Genomic DNA, 21409 nt, shown 5'->3' with positions numbered 1-21409 from the left:
TACAGGCGTACAAAGCCAGAAGGGTCACCTAAATACATTAGCAGGCCTTAACCGAGGAGTGTGGGGATAATCCGCAGTCGAGTGGAGACACACCAGAACTTAGTCCCCGCATTCTAATCCTGGCAGACCAGCCGTAAGCCCTAATTTTTCTTATAAGCACTTTGGGTGGTTACTATTTTCGGCTAAATGGCCTTTGGATGAGTTACCATAATATGCACATGCGGAGAACATACGTGATTGCCGAAGCGGATCCACGATGTGCCAGTCCTCTATTAAATGCTTGGTTGGCACTTCCGGCGGAATTCCGCACAGGCATAGCCATGCTAGCCGCGTTGAAACATAAACGGATGGGAGTCTGGCTTTGAGTGGTGCAGATCCAAACAATTCAATACGCTAAACATTCAATCTTACACCAACAAGCCTTTTACTAGTAACGTACCTAGCTACCTAGCAGGACGAATTAATCCACCATGGAGATGAACTATGATGAAGGCGTGAGTACATCTCGGTGCAGGCGCCACGACAGTTGGCAAACTAACAAGTAGTCCTCTCTAGGCTCTCCATCAGTAAGAATGCCTATCACCTGTGGAAATCTGTCTGTGCTAATTATCTTACTCTTACTTTAGAATTGAGGAGGAGCTGGGAACAACCATCTATCCGGGCACGGAGATCATGGCTGATGTGGGCACACATCATTTTGTGAAGTCCTCAGCGAAGTCTAGCCGGGTTCTGGTGCCCCAACCTTCGCAGGATCCTCATGATCCCCTGGTAGGTCTCTCCAAAGGAACTCTATCAGAAGAAAATTTGTTCTAAGTCTACGCTAAATAGAACTGGAGCCCGTTTTGGAAGATGAGCGTGATGGCCATTACCACGGCAACATCATTCAGTCAGGGCTTGGGACCTCTGGCGTTGGCCCCTATGTTTCCACAACTAATGGAATCATTTGATTCTGATCTCCCGGGCGTTATGCAATTTACAGGAATCTGCATTTTGGTGCTAGGATTTAGCAATTTCTTCTGGTAGACTTCCATCCGCTAACTCAAGAAATGAAATCACTAACAACTAGCGGTGCAGGATTCCCCTTCAAACATGCTACGGTCGACGACCTGTCCTGATATTTTCAACCCTCATCTGCCTCATTAGCAATATCTGGCGTGCAGTAGCAACCAGTTACGGCAGTTATATAGGCGCTTGTGTGCTTAATGGATTTGGTGCCGGTCCCGCAGAGGTTTGTCGCAATTCCCGAGAACTCGCTGCTTGGTTGTTACAGAGTTAACCATTTACCCTAGACTTCTCAACCCGAGGTTACCGCTGATATTATATTCCTCCACGAGCGTGGCGCGTACAACACTTTGTATTTCACAGCGTACTTTGGTTCAATGATAGTAAGGAGACTCACCCACCTCTAGGAGGCCATTCATTGACATTACATAGGTCGGGCCTATTCTAGCAGGCTCAATGGCTGAGCACGTGGGCTAGCGCAGCTTCTTTTGGTTGAACGTGGGTCTCCTAGGCCTCGTGCTCATCTTGCAGATTGCCCTCTTCCCCGAAACTAAATGGCACCGTGTTCACCCTAATGAGGCACATGGGGCACCAAATACAGACCAGAAGACAAATGAGTCAGATCCTGAGAAGTTGGTCGAAGTATCACAGCATGAGAATATCCAAATGGAAGTCCATTCTGACCAGGATCCATATCTGCACCGTGGTGGTCCTTCGAAGCAGCAATTCAAGCTATGGCAGGTAGATGGTGTTACCTTCAAATCTGTCCTTAACAGCTTCTGGATTCCCTGGAAAATGTTGACATTCCCTATCGTTATGTTTTCTGCCTTTGTTGTGTCTTGGACGTCAAGTTGCTTCTTGACACTTAATCTTACGCAAAGCCAAGCCTTCGCAAAGCCACCATATAACTTTGACAGCCAGACCATCGGGTTTTTCAACTTCGCCATTTTGATTGGAGCATTTATTGGGCTGGCAACCAATGGTCCTTTTTCGGATTGGATTTCTATGAGAGCGACTCGCAAAAACAATGGTGTTCGAGAGCCGGAAATGCGTCTACCGGCCATGGCAGTCTATGTTGTGATTATGATCATTGGCAATTTCGTTGTTGCGTTTGGATATGAATATAAATGGGATTGGCGGGTAAGTCCTTTATGTTTCTAATACTTGCGAAAATTGATCTGACTATCGCAGGCAATTGTAATTATTGGGTATACTGCAGCTGGTATCCAGGTTGCAGTTCTACCAGCCATCGCCAGTACCTACGCCGTCGACAGCTATAAGCCTGTTGCAGGCTCGATTTTCGTGTCTATTACTGTGAATAAGAATTTGTGGGGATATGGCTTCAGCAATTTCATCACTAAATGGGTCGAGGAAAATGGATTTATCAAGCCCATTATGATGAATATGTGTTTGTGCACGGTGTGGTGTCTCTTTGCGATCCCATTCTACTTTTACGGGAAGAAATTCAGAGGGTGGACCGCCAAGTCCTCTGTACACAAGCTATAAACCACCGCCTTTGGAGCTAGTTGGTGGAGGTTAGATCGAGTTACAATGTCTAACACCATCATATTCGTGACGAATTGCTTTGATAAGATATATATTACGTGAAACATCCCTACATATGTATTCAGATCGTATTATCTACATCATCTTCTCATGATGGCATTTGATATTTTAAAGATTAAGGGATTGCCAGAAATTATATAGTACACATTATTAACTGTGTTTCCTCGTAGACTGGCCATGTATGAAATTATTATGCAAGTGTTATGCTGATGATCCAAGTCGAGCTTTCCCAATATAGTTTAGCTCAACCTCGGGATGACGAAAGACACTGCCTAGATGGATTTCTCCAGAGCTCCTTCTGCGCTCTCCTGATATCTTATACTATACAAACACAACGGACGTCTATTCTAATTACAACTCCGTATACACAAACATGGCGAATGTCGCATTAATTGGTGGTACGGGTATGGTGGTAAGTGCACATACCACAACCAAAGCTCCTCAATCTAGTTGTCTGGAAATATCCCGAACTTGAGCTAAGTCGCATAACCAACAGGGCTCTCATATCCTCACCAGCCTTATTTCCAACCCCGCTGTAACCCGCGTGGACACCATCTCCCGCCGCACCCCGCCAGCCACTACCGACGCGCCCCCAGCTAAACTCACCAACTTCGTCTCCGGCGATACCGCCACCTGGGCAAACCAGCTCACCTCCCTATCCCCGACCCCCAGCATCTTCTTTTCCGCCTTCGGAACCACAAAAGCAGCCGCAGGCGGGTTTGACAATCAATACAAAATCGAGCATGGGCTGAACGTCGAGTTGGCCAAGGCCGCGCACGAAGCTGGCACCAAGGTTTACGTGCTGATCTCCTCCACCGGCGCCAATAAAGATTCCAACATTGCCTACTCCCGCATGAAGGGTGAAATCGAGGAGGATATCAAGAAGCTGGGCTTTGAGCGCATGGTTATCCTACGTCCTGGGCTGATTGCTGGTACTCGTGAGGAAAGCCGGCCACTCGAGGCTGGGTTTCGGTTCCTTGCGAATTGGACTGGCAAGCTGCACTCCAGTCTGAAAGATGGATGGGCCCAAGAGGCGGATGTTATTGGCAAAGCTGCTGTCAATGCTGGTCTCAAGGCTCTAGAAGGTGATGTCCCTGAGGGCAGTGAGAAAGTTTGGACCTTGTTTGGCAGTGATATTATCAAATACGGCAAGGAAACCTAGTCTTAAGCGCCGTAGTGCGTCAGAATAAGTTATTTTTGTATGTAAATACATACACTTCTAATTCTTATGTTACGGGATTTATGACGTTACGCGGCCATGGACACCCTACTTGATAGCATTGATTGAAACTCAGTATAGCATGTATTTTAGAAATGCCGAACTCCCTACACAACGTGATCATCTACCACTCGTGATACTATAAACAAAGAACGCATTCAATCCCGATACGAAACATGAGTCCCATCCTCCTTCACATGGATACGACGACCCTTCTTCGGCGCCCCACGAGAGCTAGAAGCCCCGCGATCCCGATTCCGATCGGGCCCATCCTCATCCTGGCGCCTCCAAGCGCTAGCATCCCTATTGGCCGGGCTCATATTTAGAGGGCTTTCCTTCTTGCCTTCTTGCTTGCTTTCCTCTTCAGTAGCCGCGAGCTCGCTCTCAGGTGCTGTATTCTTTGGGTCGAATGCAGAGGGGTGCTTGGCGACTTCGCTATCCGTACCAGATTTGGCAGTCTCTGAGCGCTCTGGATTCAAGGTTTCACGGTTGAGCGAACTCTGGCCCTCTTCGATCTGGTGGAGTGGGGTTGTGCTGAAGGGCATTCTTGTTGCTATTGGGGTGGCGAGGGATTGGGTGGTGGTTTTTGAGAGCTGGCTCCGGCTGGCTCGGGTGGCTTGCTGGCCTGCTGAAATGATGGTTTTCCACATTTTGTGAATTGCGAATGTGATGGCTTCAGGCGTGGATTGAAGTGGTTCGTATAGATATCTCGTTGAGGTTGTACTTAGGTACTCAAATTGTAGGAGGTCAAGGATTGGGGGGAAAAAGCAACAAGATAAAAGAATTGCTTGTTTCAAGGTTGCTGCTATCGGAGAGAATCCATTCGAAGAAGTCTGTCATTCTTTTCTGTGTTCCAAGTTCTCTAGACCTTGGTATCATATTGACGTCACTTGGTCAGAAACAGTCAGACTAACCTAATCTGGTAATGAGCTTGCCCTAAGAGGCCGGCTTCATACAAATAGGACCAAAGGGGACTTGGGAGTTTTAGTTACTAATTTGGGGTGACTTTATATATTATTTTATTCAAATATATATCGGCGTTTGTGGAATATCTGCCATGTCCATATTATTCCTATAATATGTACCTAAAGACAAGGGAAGTGGTTGATGTAGAAGCAAGGTGTCAGCGGTTTGCGAATAAACTAAACGAAAATTAGGAAGAGAAACAAAAAAGTTCCTATCGAAATCTTCCCTAGTGGCGCTGCTTCTGTCTGATGTGGAAGCTTCTTGGGGCTCTATTAGGGCCAATCATCCAGCGATGAGGGCCAATATGTGACTTGCGGTCGAATAAGTAGTGATAAACGCTGCAAGCAATATTGAGCCGGTCATAGAGGCTCCGTCCTTTGTCACAAACCTACTTTTAGTCAACAGTCACGCCAGTTCATATTATGACGGCTGGCGGGCCACCGGCCAGAGGATGCCACCAAAGGATGCATGGGAAGGTGACGTTACTCATTTCCGACGTCCCAGTAATACGCAGAGGCGCCGCTATAGAGGGGGTTCGAGCGTGCGCAGAGGGAGAACTGACTCGAGAGTGAAGCGTGCCCAAACTCACCAGGATATTCGAACAAAAGCCATTGCTGATTCGTCAGTCTCGTAGTCTCGTATGCATGCACCCACTTCATTTTGAAGTTCTTCGGCATTTTCTCAATCGTGGTATCATAGCATCACATATAAATTCGAATGGACAACCCGAAGTTGCCCTTGGTCAATTCGCAGAAGTACAAGGTAGAGGGATTCTTGGGCATTACATCCAACATAGGTTGTTCTAAATGATGCCAGAAGAAACAGAAAAGAAAATAGAACACCTAGAACGTGATTTAGTAGTCTGTTTATAATGTATGTCGTAGGTGAAGTATCTGGACATGGGCCCGGGGAGGAATATCTGTGACAACTGGGAACACGCGAATCCGAGGGCCAACCCAGAGAGAGAGAGAGGGAGTACGACCCACCAATGAGAGGTGGGCGTATGCCGCACCCTACGCAAGTGCTGATGAAATGCACATGCCTTTTTGGTGCAGGATGGGTGGGGAAAGGTCTCGTTAGTTGCATACAACTGACATCCCAGCTGACGGTTGCCATTGGACGATTGGGCCGGCTGTAGGTGAGGATAAGTCAATCAGCCGACCAATCCCCGTACAATTAAGAAAATGTAAGCAGTGGGCCTTTGCTGACCAGCACCGAAGGTAGCGTTACCTTCAACGATTTGTCGCCGGTAAAAGGCAGGCGTGTGTAGGGTGCGGGAGCCTCCGTTCACTTTTAGATCACGAGATCAGAAGAGCCCGGCGCTGTGGAAGCCTGTATGCGGGTCCTAGAATTCAATTCCAACGTTGAAACACGAGCTTCCCAGGTTGGTAGCACTCAAGATTGGCCTGTGGTCGCTCTAACTAGATCAAAAATGCTCTAGTATTTCACCCGGCAACTTCGCTTGTTGGGCAGAAACGACAACCATGCTTTTCCCACACACACTCGGCCTGATCCTTGCGAGGACAAAGATTGGTACATTAAGAATGGGCAAGGGGATTTCGGTGGTAAGACGGAGCGAGAGGCAAAAGAGCAGGGGGGCTTGAGAAGTTGATTCGAGAGTTTTTTCGGCCTGGATGCAACCAGCTTGCCACAGCAAAGAATAGATCCACCGAGTGCGACGGCCATTTAGCGGCTGTGAGCCATCATCAGGGATGCCAGTTGCCAACTCAACATCTTGCCATGGATCATCTTTCTGGGTCCAATTCCGGGCGTGATTGAGCGGTATTCCCCGACGATCGCTTGTCGTATTGGCGCATCGCCCAGAACAATCGGTCAAAACGGCAAGCAATGAATTCTGCAGGATTTTCCATTCCATATTGGCAATCAGCCATATTTCGTCATTGTCAATAACGTGAATGGCGTCTGGATCCTTGGTGGAGCTTGCATATAATCCCTAAGCGGCGATCCACGGCTTTCGACCGGCCCTCGCTACCAAGAATTGATGCAGACAGCCAGAAACAACGTGCCACGTCAGAGTCTCTGAGCATTGGTGCAGCTGCATGTGGTTCAGCAATATGTGGAATGTGTCACGGTTCGTGTCTGCAGCGAGCGCCGTACATCAATCCGATCCTATCATTTCCGCCAAAGGAAGCAAGTGGATGATGATGAACACACACATGAGCGGGGGCAAATGCAGCTTCCCTCTTTGCAGGAGTGAGAGATCAGCTGAACGAAAATGGATCTATCTGGCCTGCATCCCTAAGTTTTGGGGTGTGGCACAAGAAATTTGAATTGCGTAGTCCGTGTCCCTGAGCCCGAGTACCAATTATAGAGCCTCAGAGTTTCTGGCATTGCCACTTAAGTGAGGGCTATTGGCTGAGAGTCACGAACCGGAAAGGTGCGGCAGGGGTGAAAAGACGGCAGAGCCTAAACTTTGATAGACTGGCGAGTAAGGCTCGGCAGGAATAACACAAGACGACAGGGGCTAATGGTTGCAACCACATGCTGAGACCCAATATGAGTGTCCATTATTGCCCAAATGCGGGAGACGTAAGAGCCATGAAGACGAGCGAAGGCAATAACTCGGGATGTGCATGCGTATGCAATCACACAGACAGCAATATCGGATAGATACTTCTGCTGATAAAACATGGCGTTCGGCCAGAATCCCGTGTCAGTGCTCATGATAGATGAGGGACTGAGCCAATCAATAATTGCAGCTGTCGAAAAATCACATCAAGATAGAACAACCCATTGTGGTGGAGTCACAAGTGGCGTGCAGAGTCCCATCACATTCACGAAGGCAGTAGCTTTTGTCTTGCATAGAGACAGGGTTATCCCTGGGCATGAAAGCCTGATTATTGCATCAATACGACAGCTGGCAAGTACCGGGACCGACTCGACCATGCAGGATCAGGCATGCAAAACGCAAGAGAATCACAGGAGTGCGAGTCCATGCGAACAGCATCCACATGAAAGCGGGGAGAGGCAGATGGCGACGGCATAATTGCAGTAGTCGAATCTGGAAACTAGAGGATTTGCAGCCATGAATTGAGGGATTTTCGACCCATCGTACATCATCACCATGAGGAGGGAATCGCCACGGCTGAGGGTTGCATGCATCCATGAAGCAATGGTTGTTCATAGTGGCTCCATTCCAGATACCATGGCCATCATACCGTCTCCACTGCTTGGAGAACTGCTCACAGCCAACCGGATCAACCGTCAGGCAGGTGCAATGTGAAATCCATAGACTGGAACCACGGATGATAAGCCATCGGGCACTGACAAACGTCGATCAACAGTGGGACGAGGCAAATATGGGATAATAATGCCGTGGCATAGAAACTTCGTCCGAAACATAAATAAGCCTGTCAACGCCCCCATGATGTCGTGAAGTTCTCAATCATCCCTCCAGTTTCATAATTCGAGTCTGAAATCTTCAAGCCCGGCCAATAGATTTTCTTCATTAAAAGGATTGATTCGAAATTTGTTTCAACTTTGTTGAGCTTTCCGGATCGTTTAAAACCTCAGACCAAGGCCGGCCTATCAAATCCGACAAGCGCGGGTGTACTGTCAGGTGCAACCAATAGCAATCCGGCATTCAAGCTGAAACACAGACGGAGAGCCGTGAGAAAGTGGGTTATGTCGTACTTGCAGATTGAGCAGCACTGACAGATCTGATAGGCATGTGCTTCTACAACCAAAAGAGATTTGCGTGTGGAGACTGGAGCTGGACCAGCTTTGCTCACCGATGCAACTATGAATACCGCACCGGCGAGACATGCGGTATGAGACTCGTCAACATGACCGAGAATGAGAAGACCAACTGTCGTCTCTGTGAAAAAATCGAAACCAAATATCGCAGGCGTAGTGCCGAAGTCGACCGTTTAGACCGGTGGAAGCGAGAGGGTGCCACACTTGTGGCCTCAATGGATCGGTCTCACAAACTCATTATGGACCTGGAGAAGGAGATCCGCTCCCTGCAGCGGGAGCGGGACGACCGAAGGAGCACACTCCTAAGATAGGATTGGCTTGGATTTGTACAACCGGTGTTCCTTTGGGGGGTTTGGGGGGTTTTTTTTCTTTTCTTTTTTGTTGGACAGGTGGACAGCAATTGTGTTGACTTGTTTCAGGTCATTGGTGGCCGATTGTCCTGTTGTTCTTTTGTTACCTGTCACTGTTTCTTTAGGGGGATTTGCAGCGAGTTACCATGTTTCACCATTTGTCCGTGACATTAAGTCCGAATCGAGTTTCTGCAAAGTGATGGGAGGACAATATCGCCTTTGAATAGATTGACGAAAATTTTGATTGGTTCAGACTCCATATTTCTTTCCGTCCATAGGCTGTTAAGCTCCCAAAAAAATGTCAATAGGGACTAGCCATGTCATAAGCGCCCCGTTTCCTGGGTGAGCGGTTCGCTGAGACAGATTGAGTCTCACAGGACAAGGAGTGGCACCTGCTGCAACTAGACAAAAAGGCGACTGAGGCCTGACGAATATTAAATGGCCATTCAGAATCGAAATAATCCTTGAAATGAGATCAGTGGTGTCTGGTGTCAGAGCGAGGGTAAATAGTGCGGAATAAAATGCCCCTCATCACATTCCCCCCACGTGATGATCCCCCTGCTTATAACGTGATAAGATGAACCTGTCACAAAGGAGATGGATCTTGAGTAGGGTCCTAGGGTAGAGGTGAAGGCAAGTGAAAGCTGTTCTGCTGGTACATTAGTGTTGTGAGGAGGTCTCTCAGAGCTAATGTGGGTTAAGGTGGGTTCCACTTCCCTTCCTCTATACCCCCCGGGGCCCATGGACAAATCCAACGTTTCAAATCTTCAATCCAGCTTGAAAACGATGAATGTGAGGTATCTAGGTAGAATAGTGACAGACTCGATAGGTGTTAATGACATGGATGAAGAGAGAAAGAGAAAAGGGAAGAGATATTCAACCGAAGGCCTCAGAACGGCGAGGCTGGGAACTATATATTATGACACTATAATCGGAGAATTTACTTGCGCTGGCTAGAACCTGCATGCCCCTAAGCAACACCCATGTCTCTTCAGCCTACGTGTACCTATCTGCTTTAACATCTTCAAGATAAATAGCGTCAAATTGGGATGCAGAACTGAAGGAGAGCGCTGAGACTGGGCCGATGTGCATGCCACGTCACAAGAACAACACCAGGTGCAGCCATAAACAAAAACACACGCGACAGATAAAAGACCAGTATTTTGTTTGGACATGAGGTGATGCTAGGATATTGCAACCGGATGATTATGGTCAAAGTATTGGATTCGAGTATCTGAAATGGCAAAAGAATAAGAGAGGATTTAATCTATTTTATGTCACCAGCCTCGGGCTCGTCATCAACCTTGGCTAGCCCTTGTTCTCGGAGAAGGGAATCAATCTCATCTGCAGTCCATAGGTGGTGGTAAATCTTGCCATCCTTGGTCTTGCCCACTGTTGCGAACTCGACTGCGCGAGGTAGAAATGTTAGTTTGATGAAACAAAATACAAAAGCAACACCCGGAAAAACTCACTCTTCTCACTACTAAGCTTTGTGGAGTCCATAGTCTTGCTCAGCACCTTGACAGCCATAGCACAAGCCTCCTTCAGATCGCAGTCCTCCTTGTAATCTTGTTTGAGGAGACTCTGCGCACTTGCGTTGTTTGCGCCAACGCTCGTCGCTTTCCAGCCTCCGTAATTTCCACTGGGGTTGCTCTGGTACAACTGGAATTGACGGAGGTGGTCGTATCCGGCGTAGATGAAGGAGACACCGAACGGACGAAGACCTCCGTGTTGGGTATATCCTTGCTTCAGATCACACAGCCGGCGGACAAGCTGTTCACATGGAATGTCTTCGTTGTACGTGAGGAGGTAGCGTTGGGCGTTCTGGCGAGCATAGTTGATCAGAATGTTGGCATCGGCGTTCATACCCGCAACGGCGCAGATCATGTTACTGGAAAATATTAGCCACTTATCCAAACATTGAACACAGTAAATCTGGTTATTTGATTCGAGATGGAAGGGGGGTGAGCGTACTCGTTGATTGTGTAGAGCTTCTCAGCGGAGGTATCCTGCTCCAACAGCTTGCTGGTCACCTTCCTCTCAGCAGCGAGGACAATTCCATCCTTGGCTAAGATACCAAGGGCTGTGCCGGCATGAGAAATAGCCTCAAGCGCATATTCAACCTGGTAAAGTCGACCCTCTGGGGAGAAGATGGTGGTCTTTCCAACAGCGTCATAGGTTAGCTGGAGCTGCACAAAAGGAATGACGGTGTGAACAAACCCTCGAATCGTATCTCCGAGACATCGTGTATGAATAAAACAAGCAACAAAAACTCAAAAATGGGCTAAAAGTAAGGGTTGATTGTGCGAGAGAGGTGGTTCGGGATGGTGAAGGTCGGTGGTGAAGACGTAGAAGCTCCAGGCAACTCGCCCTGGCGCGTCCTCTGTCATCCGCCAAGCCCGGACCACTTCACCACACCAAAGCTTCGTTGCGACGATTTCACCACTTTGACCCGCCAAGGACGGACTACGAGGCCGACTTCCCCATTTCTTTGCTTTTCAATTGATTTATCCTAGTCGTCATGCTCAGATCAACATACACCGCTCCTCCCCCTTTGCCTTCGGGATGGACACAACATCGAGCCCCCACAGGTTAATCTTGCGCTGGGTCCGAGTAAAAAGTTTTGGCCATGCTAACTCTTAACCCAGGTCATTTGTACTATTATAATTCTTCAACAAAACAATCGACATATACCCGCCCTCAAGAAACAGCCTCTCAGCCCATTCAGGCCGCCCCCGATACCCCAGAAGCAATATACAATCCCGAGACTCTACCTCCATTTTCTTCAACTCCCTATGGGCCGACAGGGTTTGGCACTGGGCCAGGGCAATTTGGCCCACCACAAAACTTTCGCGGCCGCGGAGGATTCCGCGGTGGGAGAGGTTATCATGATCGTGGACGGAGAGGACCCGAAGATCGACCAAAAGCAAAGCATCCTATTCCTGACTGCGCCCCGTGGCTACTAGTAAAGACCAAGCTTGGGAGGAGATTCGTGCACAATCCAGAAACAAACGAAAGTTTTTGGAAATTCCCAGAGCAAGTTTTAAAGGGCGTGGTCGAATTTGATCGCCTCGAGCGTGAGAAGAAGGAAAAAATAGAACGGGGGGAGGCCGAGATGCCAGCCAAAAAGGAATCACCCACACCGCAGGATGGTGGCATAGAGCCCCAGCCGACACCGCAAGAAGCGGAACACGCAGACTATGACTCCGAATATGAAGAGGTCGAGGTTACAGACAGCGAGGGAGAAGAGGGCCAACCATCAAAGCGTGCACGAGCTGAAAGTGAGGGCGCCAAGGATCAGCCTCTAGAGTTTAATGAAGAAGACATGGCATATCAACTAGCAGCAATGGGTGAAGACTACGGACTGGACCCTGGGGAATATGGTGAGGCCGGGGAAGAAGACTGGGAAGAGGGTGCAGAGGGCCTACCGCTGACAGAGGCCGATGCTGAGGCCCTCTTCCGCGACTTGCTAGATGACTTCGGAATCAACCCATTCACGACATGGGAAAACGTCATTGAAGAAGGCCGCATCATTGAAGATACCCGGTATACCGCACCCTCGAACATGAAGACACGGAGAGAGATCTTTTCCAATTGGACCCGGGACCGAATCCAATATGTGAAAGAGCAGAAGGCAAAACAGGAGAAGACCGACCCACGCATTAGATATCTCGCATTTTTACAAGAGCATGCCACTCCAAAGCTTTACTGGCCGGAGTTTAAGCGCAAGTACAGGAAAGAGCCTGAAATGAAGGACTCTCAGCTTGGAGACAAAGACCGCGAGAAGTTCTACCGGGACCACATCTCGCGTCTCAAGCAACCCGAAAGCATTCGCAAGTCAGATCTGTCGGCGCTGCTCAAATCTGTTCCTTTGGACTTGTTGCATCGGTCGTCGAACTTGGAAGCTCTGCCCGCCATGATCATTACCGATATTCGTTATATCGGACTCACTCCCGAGGTTCGAAACCCGTTGATTGAGGCATATATATCTACTCTTCCTCCGGCGCCGGAGGTACAGATGACGGCAGAAGAGCTAGAAGAAGTCGACCGAAAACGTGTTGAACGCGAGAAACGCGAGAGGGCCCTTGCAGATCGGGAGAAGCGGGTGGAAGACGAGAAGCGGAGGCAGCGAGGAGATCTTCTACGTGGCAAGCATCTCCTCCGAGAAGGCGAGGCCGAGATTGAACAAGCAATGCGCGTCAACAAGGACGGACTAATGAGCTACATGGATGTCGATCAGGGGGCAGATGAGGAACAGAAGCCGAGTCAATAATAGTTGGTCACTCAATATTACATATCACTTTTGTCGAAACAAGGACAGCCGAGCTCATATTGTACATCAAGAGGCAATTTGCTTATACCGATGCCATTCGGTTCCTGAGGGTATCACTGTAGATGAGAGAAATCATTCCCCTGCACGTAGACGATTCGTCATTTCACCATCGATCCAATCATTTAAATCTCCAATCATCCCAATCCTCGTCGTCATCGTCTTCACTCTCGCTCTCAATCTGTTCCACTGTGGTAGATCCCATTGACTCGTCCTGTGTTTGATCTTCGGCGCGGGCTTTGCGCAGCTCCTCGCGTTTTTGTTTGAGCCTTCGCACCCGCTCCTCCAGCTGATCCATCTCGTCGAACTCCTCCTCCAGAAGCCGTGCGGCATCCTCTCGTTCCCCTTCCATCTCCGCCTCACGGGTGCGCACAGTCGATGCCTTCGCTCTCTCTTCCTGGGCAGCGATTTCTGCAGCTGTCATTGGTGCCGCAGATACCGTAGCCTTGGCTGTAACAGCGGCAGGTGCATGTGGCTCATCAGACTGCTCGGCGACCTCGCGTTCAAATGCTGCCCATGCTTCTTCGTCAATAGGCGTCGACGGATCTTGGGGCGGCTGCGTGGTTGGTTCTTCTGCGAGGTCTGCGATTGGCTCAACAATTTCTTGCTCGTTGTCGAGTGTAAGTTCCGGGCGGGCGACATCATCCTCAATTTGCTCCGAACCTTCATCCTCTGTCGTTTGCTCGGTGCTTGTTACACCGGAGGTAGACTGAAATGTCTCTAGTTCTGCAGCACGGATCTTCTTTCGCATCACTCCATCTCCATTCTCAACCTTGCGCTTTTTGGTGACCCTGTTTCCTGTCGTATTTGGTTGAGATGTGCCCTTGCGGGAAGCTAATTCACTGCGGAGTAGCGATCGGACGTCGGCCATATTCTCTTAAGTCGTTAGAAGTTCGTATGATGAGAGATATGGTGGGTGAAATAAGTTGACAATCAAACTGGTGGAAATAAAAGAGCCTGTGATGAAGAGTGGGGAACCTGGAGAAGCTCAATCTTAAGATTCACTGAAGGGCATTTCGCCGCGAACCTGTGGCTGGTGATAAATAACACGTGATAATGCCCCCGGTGAATGACAAAGACGGGAGCCAAGCCACTTACTCATCTCTCTTCTCCTCACATCGCATCGCATCTCTTTTCTATCTTTTACCATCCTTCTTTTGGCGTCATTGATTTCGCCACTTGATCTTCGAGAAAATACTGCTTCAATCTCAACTGAAAACGTCTAGTGTCTTTTTTCACTGCAAAGTGCGTGATTTGAGCTCGACTCACTTCACGCGACCCCGCCTAGCGCCAAGTGTCGATTTGACGCGCAGCAAGGGATTGCACAGTCCACCATAACACCTGCTTGAGCGCGTTCTTCGCCATCGTGTGTCAGTCCAAGAATTATTGCGCAGAGACTAGGTCGTTACTTTTATTCGATCGAGCAAAACTGTGGGCTAGACAGTGACGCTGTTGTGCCGTCTTCTTGTGTATTACATTAGCGCCTTGAGCCCGTAGAGATTGTCAGCCTGGGATAACACCCAAATTTCGAGCAAGTGAAGATACCTATTATCCTTCCGCGCGCTGTAGTACGCGCAGAATCACCATTATCATGGCCGGTAAGCTTTCGTACACCATCACAAAACACATTGCTATCCGATCACCTGAAAGTGGCAGGGCAACCCCAAGTCTGGGTTGTGGACCACCTACCACCTACCAGAACACAGCTAACAGCGAAATCAGACGAACCTCGACGCTCCGGCCGAGCCACCAAAGGTCAACACAAAAACCTCGAACTGCCAGATGATCCCGCGAAAAAAGGCAAAAGCAAAAGCCCGAAAGAAAAAAGCGCGAAGTTGTCCGCCGAGCCCACACCCGGTCCCAGTGAACCCGAGGGAGACGAAGAAGAGATCATCCGATGTATCTGCGGTGAATACGAAGAGGAAGAGGACGTAGAGCGTGATATGATCTGCTGTGATCAATGTTCAGCATGGCAACACAACGACTGCATGGGCCTTACATTCATGAAAGGCCAAGAACCAGATCAATACTATTGCGAACAATGTCGACCGGAGAATCACACAAACCTCTTGGCGAAGATCAACACCGGCGAGAAACCCTGGGAAGAAGTTGCCGAGAAACGTCGCCGAGAGGCGGAGGAGAAGAAGTCCAAGCGGAAAAAGGGCAAAAAGGGAGGCCGCAAAGGGAGACCTAGTGAGAGCCGCACAGATGCTAGCACACCAGCTCGCACAGCGCCATCCACTACACCAGGTCCCAACGGTTCTCCTGCACCCGCTGTCTCTGCCGTTTCACTCTCTGTCGAACCCGAGAAGAATGGGCACGCTGTTGATTCTCGGCGATCCAGCACCAACAAGCGCAAACTTGAAGAGACAGTTGAGGGAGAGAATGTAAATACTTCCATCACACTCCACAATGTCATTCAAAATGCTAACCCATTTACCTATCAGGGACCGCAAGTCAAACAGCAACGGGTATCTCCACAGGCTACCCCGGCAGCTATCCCAGAAGCAACTGCACCTCAAATCAAGAAAGACACTATCCCCGAGGCACCTGCCATTGGAGCTTTGGAGGAGCTGATGCCTGCTCGCAAAAGTGTGGCCACACACCTAATCAAGTTGTTTGTAGACCAGATTACTGCAGCCCTGAAAGCAGGCTCCTATACCTTGCGTGAGAATCAGTCAGTGGAGGACATGGCACAACAACTCGCACTATCTATTGAGGATGCCATGTATGAGAGTATCTGCGGACGGTCAGGCGAACCGAATGAATCATATAAGGCGCAATTACGGTCGATCATGTTCAATGTAAAGAAGAATGCTTCTCTGCGAGACCGTCTGCTTATAGGTAGTCTCTCCCCTAAGTTGCTGTCTCAGATGACAACGGGGGAGATGGCCAGCAAAGAACTACAGCAGAAAGACGCCGAGATCAAGCGGGAAGCAGACAGACATCACACCATTGTCCAGGAACAAGGTCCTCGGATTCGACGCACCCATAAAGGAGAAGAGTTGATCGAGGATGAACACCATGGCGCGAACGAGTCTGTTTTCTCCCGTGGACCCCGTCGCATTGTGGGTGATGACGGTGGCCCAGCCAACAAAAGCCCGACCAGCCCGGTGGGACCACATCAACCAAAGACAGAAACAGATGGATATGTTCGGGGTCTATCACCTGAGGGTGCTCACCATGACCATGTCTTCCCCGAAGTGGCTCCCACCATCTACGAGCCATTACCTAGTGGCAGGGTCCAAGCGGATGCTGAGATCGATCAGCTCTTGCGCGACGATGAACCTTATTCACCTCCTTATTCGCCCAAAGACTTTGATGACGACGGCACCATCTGGCGCGGCAATGTTACGATGCCTCCAATTGGCGAGTTCTCCTCGTCTGCGAAGCATGTGGGAGGTGCGGACTTGAGTGGCCGAATCCCATGGAGCCAACTGGCGCCCTCCACGTTGGTTGTTGATGGCCGTATTGATATCAGACGGGCAACTGATTATCTATGCGGCCTTCAGTTCAGCAAATCTACCGATGTGTCTGTGATAGCAATCAGTAGTCCTGACCAACCCGTGGATCGAGCAGGCTTCGACAAGATGTTTGACTACTTCCATAGTCGTGGGCGCTATGGCGTCATTGGAAAGCACCCGCTGTCTGCCGTCAAAGACACCTACATTGTCCCAATGGAGATCGGTACCACAGCAATGCCTGAGTTCATTGAGCTGCTGGAAAATATCTCATTGGAAGCACCTATTACTCAACGCATGCTTCTTACGATTTTCGTTGTTAAGACTGGCGAGTCCAACCCTTCATCTGTCCAGCCGCCATCCCACCAGGCTAGCCAAGAGCCACCCATCTCTGCGAGCCCCTCTGTTGCAGCAGCGACCCCCCAGCAGCCTCAGTTCAGCGCTGGGATTGCGCCAACTCCCCCCTCTCACTTTGGTGGATTCAACCCAAACCCCGCCACGTACGGTCAGCAAGCCCCTGTACAGCAAGCCCAGGTCACCCCTCAACACCAGCCTGTTCTGACCGGCCTCCCCGCCGCGGTGCAAGTCCTCGGCCCGCAAGTTGATGCTCCTGCCATTCAGCAACTTTTGAAAACTGCACCTAATGTGGACATGGCGCAGCTGGGTGTCGTTCGCGACATTCTGGCCCGCCAACCTGCTGCTGCTGCTAATTACGATACTTTGATGCAAGCTCTATTCGAGACCCAAGCAAACGGCCATGTGCCCCAGTAGGGTGTGTAATAGAGCTATGCCCATGATAGCCATTCTTTTTCGTGTACAGATTATCCTATTTTGTATTTCCTTTTACAGGACTCCGCAATGCGAGTCTGGTGTTCGGTACTGAAGTCCCTAGGGCTGGGAAAATGGTTTGTTTTAGGAAAGTGGAATACCCACCATCACATGTTTTCAATTTTATGCCTCCTAGTTCTCCCTCTACTCGTAAAAATAAAACCGCTTCCACTAGTATTAGTCTCTAGTAGGGCTTGTTTAGCCGTGTATCGCGTGTGTATGGCTTTGTTGTAGCCGGATTGCAACTATGATCTAGTAAAGCCTTGCCTTTGTAGTCACTGAATTCCATTTTGTGGCTAGTTCTATATAGTCTTGTTATATTATGACACCAGCGGAAACAATCGAGATATCCATCATATCAGGGGGGGGGGGAAGACAATGTATACTAACACGGTTCTTGTACATATCTAAGGGGCTGTGAGATATCGTCAAGGAGAAGCATGAAAAATGAAATGGATATTGAGCACTTATCCTATGACCTCCCTAACCGTCGTCTGAGCATCATACACGAGATAATAAGTAAAAACGCCTGCGCTATGCAACGGGCCCAGAGCCCAAGTCTTCAAGAACGAAGAGATGTCAACGAAATCACCATCTTCCACCTCCGCGTCGTCGATATCCACCGCCACCGCCACCGCCGCCACCACCGCCATACCGAGGACCACGACCAGCACCGGGGCGACCACCAGAGGTGTAAGGGTTATCATCTTCTTCATGGTGACGAATTGGCGGAGCCCGGCCCTTCAGCTCGATGCTCAGCTTCTTGCAGTTTTTGCGCATGTCTGAGTATCCCATGTGCATCTTTCCGAAGAAGTGATCCGCCAACCGGCGGTCGTTATCAAGACGAGACAAGTAAGCACCGCAAACGTCGCACACCTGCAGCTTCTGGTGGCCGGATGGACCAGAGGTATCTTGGAGGTTCTTGAGATCGCGCTCCAGGCTTTCCTTCTGATGTTTGGAGGTGCGGACTTTGTGCATTTCACTGAGTGCTAGTGCGACGGAGCCTGTCTCGCCGAGAATCGAGACTTCTTGGAGACCGGAGTTGATAGTGTTTGAAAGATCGGCAATTTGTTTGAGCTATATGAGAAGTTAGTGAAGCCCAATGGAGTCCCTCTCATTGGGAATTGGAAATAAAAGTAAAGCTAAACATACCAAGTCGTTTGTCTGCCGAATCTCATCCGGCGTCTTTTCCAGTCGGCGCTGCGCAGTGTCAATTCGGCGGTCACAGTCGTCAATGTACTTCTGCATGTCGCGCAAGTAATCAAATTCGAACCCCCATTTTGCCTTCTCCGAGGAAGGTGCAGTGTCATATTCCGTCTTCAGGCCTTCACTATGGACCTTGGGGCAAGGTCCGAGGTCTTGCTTGGTGTTGGTGAACAGGTCATGCGGGCAAGTGCCAACAATGTAGGAACGGCAAACTTTGTTGTCTGTGATTGAAAGCTGGGAATTGCGACCCTGTGCGCCAGTTCCAATGAGCTGATCAGCTATAGACAGAAGCAATGTTAGCTCAATTTGGAGACTTGTCGGGGTGGGCTAGAGCTTGGAGATTTTGAGAGTCACAAAATGAGCAACATACCTCCCATGAGCTGCTCGAGCAGCTTTCTCTGTTCTGCTGCCATGCTGATGGTGTATCCAATAAGCTGGAAAGTAAAGGAAAGACGAAATTGTGTCAACGGGCTGATTGGCGGCAAACGACGAAGTCTTTCGTTTTTGATGCTTTGGCGCCAAGGAAGGCGGTGAAGCCACGCAGTTAACAGACCAGATGGACATCTCACGGATTTTGGAGTTCGGCTTTGATCTATATTTCGATGCGGAGCTTTTCTATTAATTCGGTGATTACCTAGGTCTGACTCTCTGGGGCCACAGCCAACATAGGCCCTTTGCTCCGCCGAAACCCCCTATCAATTGACCGGTGACAACCGCATGGACGAAGACCGAGCTCCGGCAAGCATGAAGTCATGACGGTCCTTTCACTATTCTCACTTCCTTTCATCGCGCTTATTCTCTCATTATGGAGCTCCTCTGCCTTCGCCTCGTCCGATTACCACGAACACCTCCTCCTACAACCTCTCCCGCAGTCCTCATTACTGGCTTCTTTTAACTTCCGAAGCAATACATCACAACAATCATTCGACCAACAACATTTTAAATATTTGCCTCGCGCCCTTGGTCAAATACTTCAACACGCCCATACAAAAGAATTACACCTCCGATTCACCACGGGAAGATGGGACGCTGAAAGCTGGGGCCCACGGCCATGGAACGGCAGTAAAGAAGGAGGCACTGGTGTCGAGCTTTGGGCGTGGATTGATGCGCCAGGTGATGAAGAGTATGCTCCTAACTCGGAATATGTCATGAGAGCTACGCAATGCTGACTTATGCAGGGCTTTTGCCAAATGGATCACTTTGACGCAGTCCCTCTCTGGTTTGTTCTGTGCCTCGCTGAACTTCGTGGACTCTACCCGGACCACTCGACCTGTGGTTTCTTTTGAACCAGCTGGGGATCACCCAGCTGCCGATGAACTGCACCTTTTGCATGGAACGCTTCCCGGGGAGGTAGTTTGCACGGAGAATTTGACCCCTTTCTTGAAACTGCTTCCTTGCAAAGGCAAGGCTGGAATCTCCTCACTATTTGACGGGCACAAACTGTTCGATGCTGCATGGCAGAGTATGTCAGTTGATATCCAGCCAGTCTGTTCTACGGACGGAGAATGTGTGGTTCAGATCGAGCAAACCGTGGACATGGTCTTGGATATTGACCGGTCCAAGCGCTCTCGTTGTGCGTATTCTTTGCCGGCATACTCTGTCTTAAGATTGCTAACTTAGATATAGCGAACCCAATTCCTCGGCCTGTACCTAATGAGCAGCTGGTTTGTGACACATCCAAGCCTTATAATTCAGATGATACCTGTTACCCGCTGGAGAAGACAAGCGACAAGGCGTGGAGTCTTACAGAAATTTTTGGGCGAACCCTGAATGGCGTTTGTCCTCTTACAGATTTCGATGGGTCTAGCGATCAGAGTGTCTGCCTTCGGGTGCCCCACGAACGGGATGTCTTCATATCCGAGGAGGCCGATGAAATCAAGAGAGATGATGGATTCACGCGCTGTTTCAAATTGGCGCCATCGGTTTCCTTTGATCTTTCCATTCCGCAACAGCCAATTAGCACTGAAGTCCCGTTAGACGAGCCTGTTTTGCACGCGGAGCGAACCATCGTTGGCCACGGCCAGGAGCGCGGTGGAATGCGAATTATCTTTGGCAATCCATCCAACACCAGCGCAGTTGATTTTATCTACTTCGAGTCTCTTCCGTGGTTCTTGCGACCCTATATACATACTTTGCACGCAACAATCACAGGACACGACGGAGTCCTGCGCGAGGTCCCGGCCTCTGAAATCGTCAAAGAGACGTATTACCGACCCGCCATTGATCGCGAGCGTGGAACACAATTAGAACTGGCGCTGTCTGTCCCCGCCGCATCAACAGTCACGTTGACTTACGATTTCGAGAAAGCCATTCTTCGGTACACCGAGTACCCACCAGATGCTAATAGAGGGTTCAACGTTGCACCTGCAGTAATTCGGGTCTTGGATAAGGCACATAATGCGCCGATCTACATCCGTTCTACAAGTCTACTGCTTCAACTCCCCACCCCTGATTTCAGCATGCCATACAATGTGATCATTCTCACTAGTACCGTGATTGCTCTTGCATTCGGAACTATCTTCAACATCCTGGTTCGACGAGTTGTCTCCCTAGATGAGGCCGCCGCTCTTGGAACGCAGACTCTGAAAGGCCGGATACTGGGGAAGGTGGTGGCCATTCGGGATCGACTCCGTGGCAAGGGTACCAAAGTCGAGTAGTTTACATTGAACATAATAATTACAATTGCAATATCTAGAATCTCCTAGGTCCCGTAAGAGACGGGTGAGAATTCCAGCTTTGGTTTTTTGTTGCCCATTTCCACATA

General features: G+C 49.5%; 12 protein-coding genes across 12 annotated transcripts; 6 read left to right on the top strand and 6 right to left on the bottom strand.

The window, feature by feature from the left end:
- Window positions 1–470: 470 nt before the first annotated feature.
- On the top strand, window positions 471–2508 carry N7537_006698 (putative MFS transporter; the record flags this gene model as incomplete). The annotated part of the gene is made up of 8 exons (XM_056897755.1): window positions 471–494; window positions 556–566; window positions 627–768; window positions 829–1019; window positions 1075–1228; window positions 1290–1385; window positions 1480–2142; window positions 2194–2508. The coding sequence occupies 8 exons, from the start codon at window positions 471–473 to the stop codon at window positions 2506–2508; spliced, it is 1596 nt and encodes a 531-aa protein (XP_056753540.1).
- Window positions 2509–2941: 433 nt separating this feature from the next.
- On the top strand, window positions 2942–3730 carry N7537_006697 (uncharacterized protein; the record flags this gene model as incomplete). The annotated part of the gene is made up of 2 exons (XM_056897754.1): window positions 2942–2980; window positions 3065–3730. The coding sequence occupies 2 exons, from the start codon at window positions 2942–2944 to the stop codon at window positions 3728–3730; spliced, it is 705 nt and encodes a 234-aa protein (XP_056753539.1).
- A 215-nt stretch (window positions 3731–3945) lies between these two features.
- On the bottom strand, window positions 3946–4437 carry N7537_006696 (uncharacterized protein; the record flags this gene model as incomplete). The annotated part of the gene is made up of 1 exon (XM_056897753.1): window positions 3946–4437. One exon carries the CDS (start codon window positions 4435–4437, stop codon window positions 3946–3948), a length of 492 nt encoding a protein of 163 aa, XP_056753538.1.
- A 542-nt stretch (window positions 4438–4979) lies between these two features.
- On the bottom strand, window positions 4980–6629 carry N7537_006695 (uncharacterized protein; the record flags this gene model as incomplete). The annotated part of the gene is made up of 6 exons (XM_056897752.1): window positions 4980–5141; window positions 5181–5337; window positions 5842–5885; window positions 5928–6043; window positions 6117–6170; window positions 6203–6629. The coding sequence occupies 6 exons, from the start codon at window positions 6627–6629 to the stop codon at window positions 4980–4982; spliced, it is 960 nt and encodes a 319-aa protein (XP_056753537.1).
- A 551-nt stretch (window positions 6630–7180) lies between these two features.
- N7537_006694 (uncharacterized protein) lies at window positions 7181–7438 on the bottom strand (the record flags this gene model as incomplete). Its single annotated transcript, XM_056897751.1, has 1 exon — window positions 7181–7438. The coding sequence occupies one exon, from the start codon at window positions 7436–7438 to the stop codon at window positions 7181–7183; it is 258 nt and encodes an 85-aa protein (XP_056753536.1).
- A 1004-nt stretch (window positions 7439–8442) lies between these two features.
- On the top strand, window positions 8443–8781 carry N7537_006693 (uncharacterized protein; the record flags this gene model as incomplete). The annotated part of the gene is made up of 1 exon (XM_056897750.1): window positions 8443–8781. The coding sequence occupies one exon, from the start codon at window positions 8443–8445 to the stop codon at window positions 8779–8781; it is 339 nt and encodes a 112-aa protein (XP_056753535.1).
- Window positions 8782–10087: 1306 nt separating this feature from the next.
- On the bottom strand, window positions 10088–11064 carry pre9 (proteasome core particle subunit alpha 3; the record flags this gene model as incomplete). The annotated part of the gene is made up of 4 exons (XM_056897749.1): window positions 10088–10227; window positions 10293–10711; window positions 10795–10979; window positions 11041–11064. The coding sequence occupies 4 exons, from the start codon at window positions 11062–11064 to the stop codon at window positions 10088–10090; spliced, it is 768 nt and encodes a 255-aa protein (XP_056753534.1).
- Window positions 11065–11615: 551 nt separating this feature from the next.
- N7537_006691 (uncharacterized protein) lies at window positions 11616–13093 on the top strand (the record flags this gene model as incomplete). Its single annotated transcript, XM_056897748.1, has 2 exons — window positions 11616–11785; window positions 11839–13093. The coding sequence occupies 2 exons, from the start codon at window positions 11616–11618 to the stop codon at window positions 13091–13093; spliced, it is 1425 nt and encodes a 474-aa protein (XP_056753533.1).
- Window positions 13094–13271: 178 nt separating this feature from the next.
- Window positions 13272–14021, bottom strand: N7537_006690 (uncharacterized protein; the record flags this gene model as incomplete). Its single annotated transcript, XM_056897747.1, has 1 exon — window positions 13272–14021. The coding sequence occupies one exon, from the start codon at window positions 14019–14021 to the stop codon at window positions 13272–13274; it is 750 nt and encodes a 249-aa protein (XP_056753532.1).
- Window positions 14022–14741: 720 nt separating this feature from the next.
- On the top strand, window positions 14742–17382 carry N7537_006689 (uncharacterized protein; the record flags this gene model as incomplete). Its single annotated transcript, XM_056897746.1, has 2 exons — window positions 14742–14748; window positions 14873–17382. 2 exons carry the CDS (start codon window positions 14742–14744, stop codon window positions 17380–17382), a joined length of 2517 nt encoding a protein of 838 aa, XP_056753531.1.
- A 645-nt stretch (window positions 17383–18027) lies between these two features.
- Window positions 18028–19058, bottom strand: N7537_006688 (LUC7 domain-containing protein; the record flags this gene model as incomplete). The annotated part of the gene is made up of 3 exons (XM_056897745.1): window positions 18028–18516; window positions 18592–18923; window positions 19016–19058. The coding sequence occupies 3 exons, from the start codon at window positions 19056–19058 to the stop codon at window positions 18028–18030; spliced, it is 864 nt and encodes a 287-aa protein (XP_056753530.1).
- A 339-nt stretch (window positions 19059–19397) lies between these two features.
- Window positions 19398–21302, top strand: gpi16 (GPI-anchored transamidase subunit GPI16; the record flags this gene model as incomplete). Its single annotated transcript, XM_056897744.1, has 3 exons — window positions 19398–19768; window positions 19824–20218; window positions 20272–21302. 3 exons carry the CDS (start codon window positions 19398–19400, stop codon window positions 21300–21302), a joined length of 1797 nt encoding a protein of 598 aa, XP_056753529.1.
- Window positions 21303–21409: the final 107 nt, after the last annotated feature.

The sequence above is a fragment of the Penicillium hordei genome (assembly GCF_028827395.1).
Source record: "Penicillium hordei strain IBT 12815 chromosome Unknown utg000003l_segment0_segment0, whole genome shotgun sequence".
NCBI lineage: Eukaryota > Fungi > Ascomycota > Eurotiomycetes > Eurotiales > Aspergillaceae > Penicillium > Penicillium hordei.
This window is presented reverse-complemented; position numbering and strand designations above follow the sequence as displayed.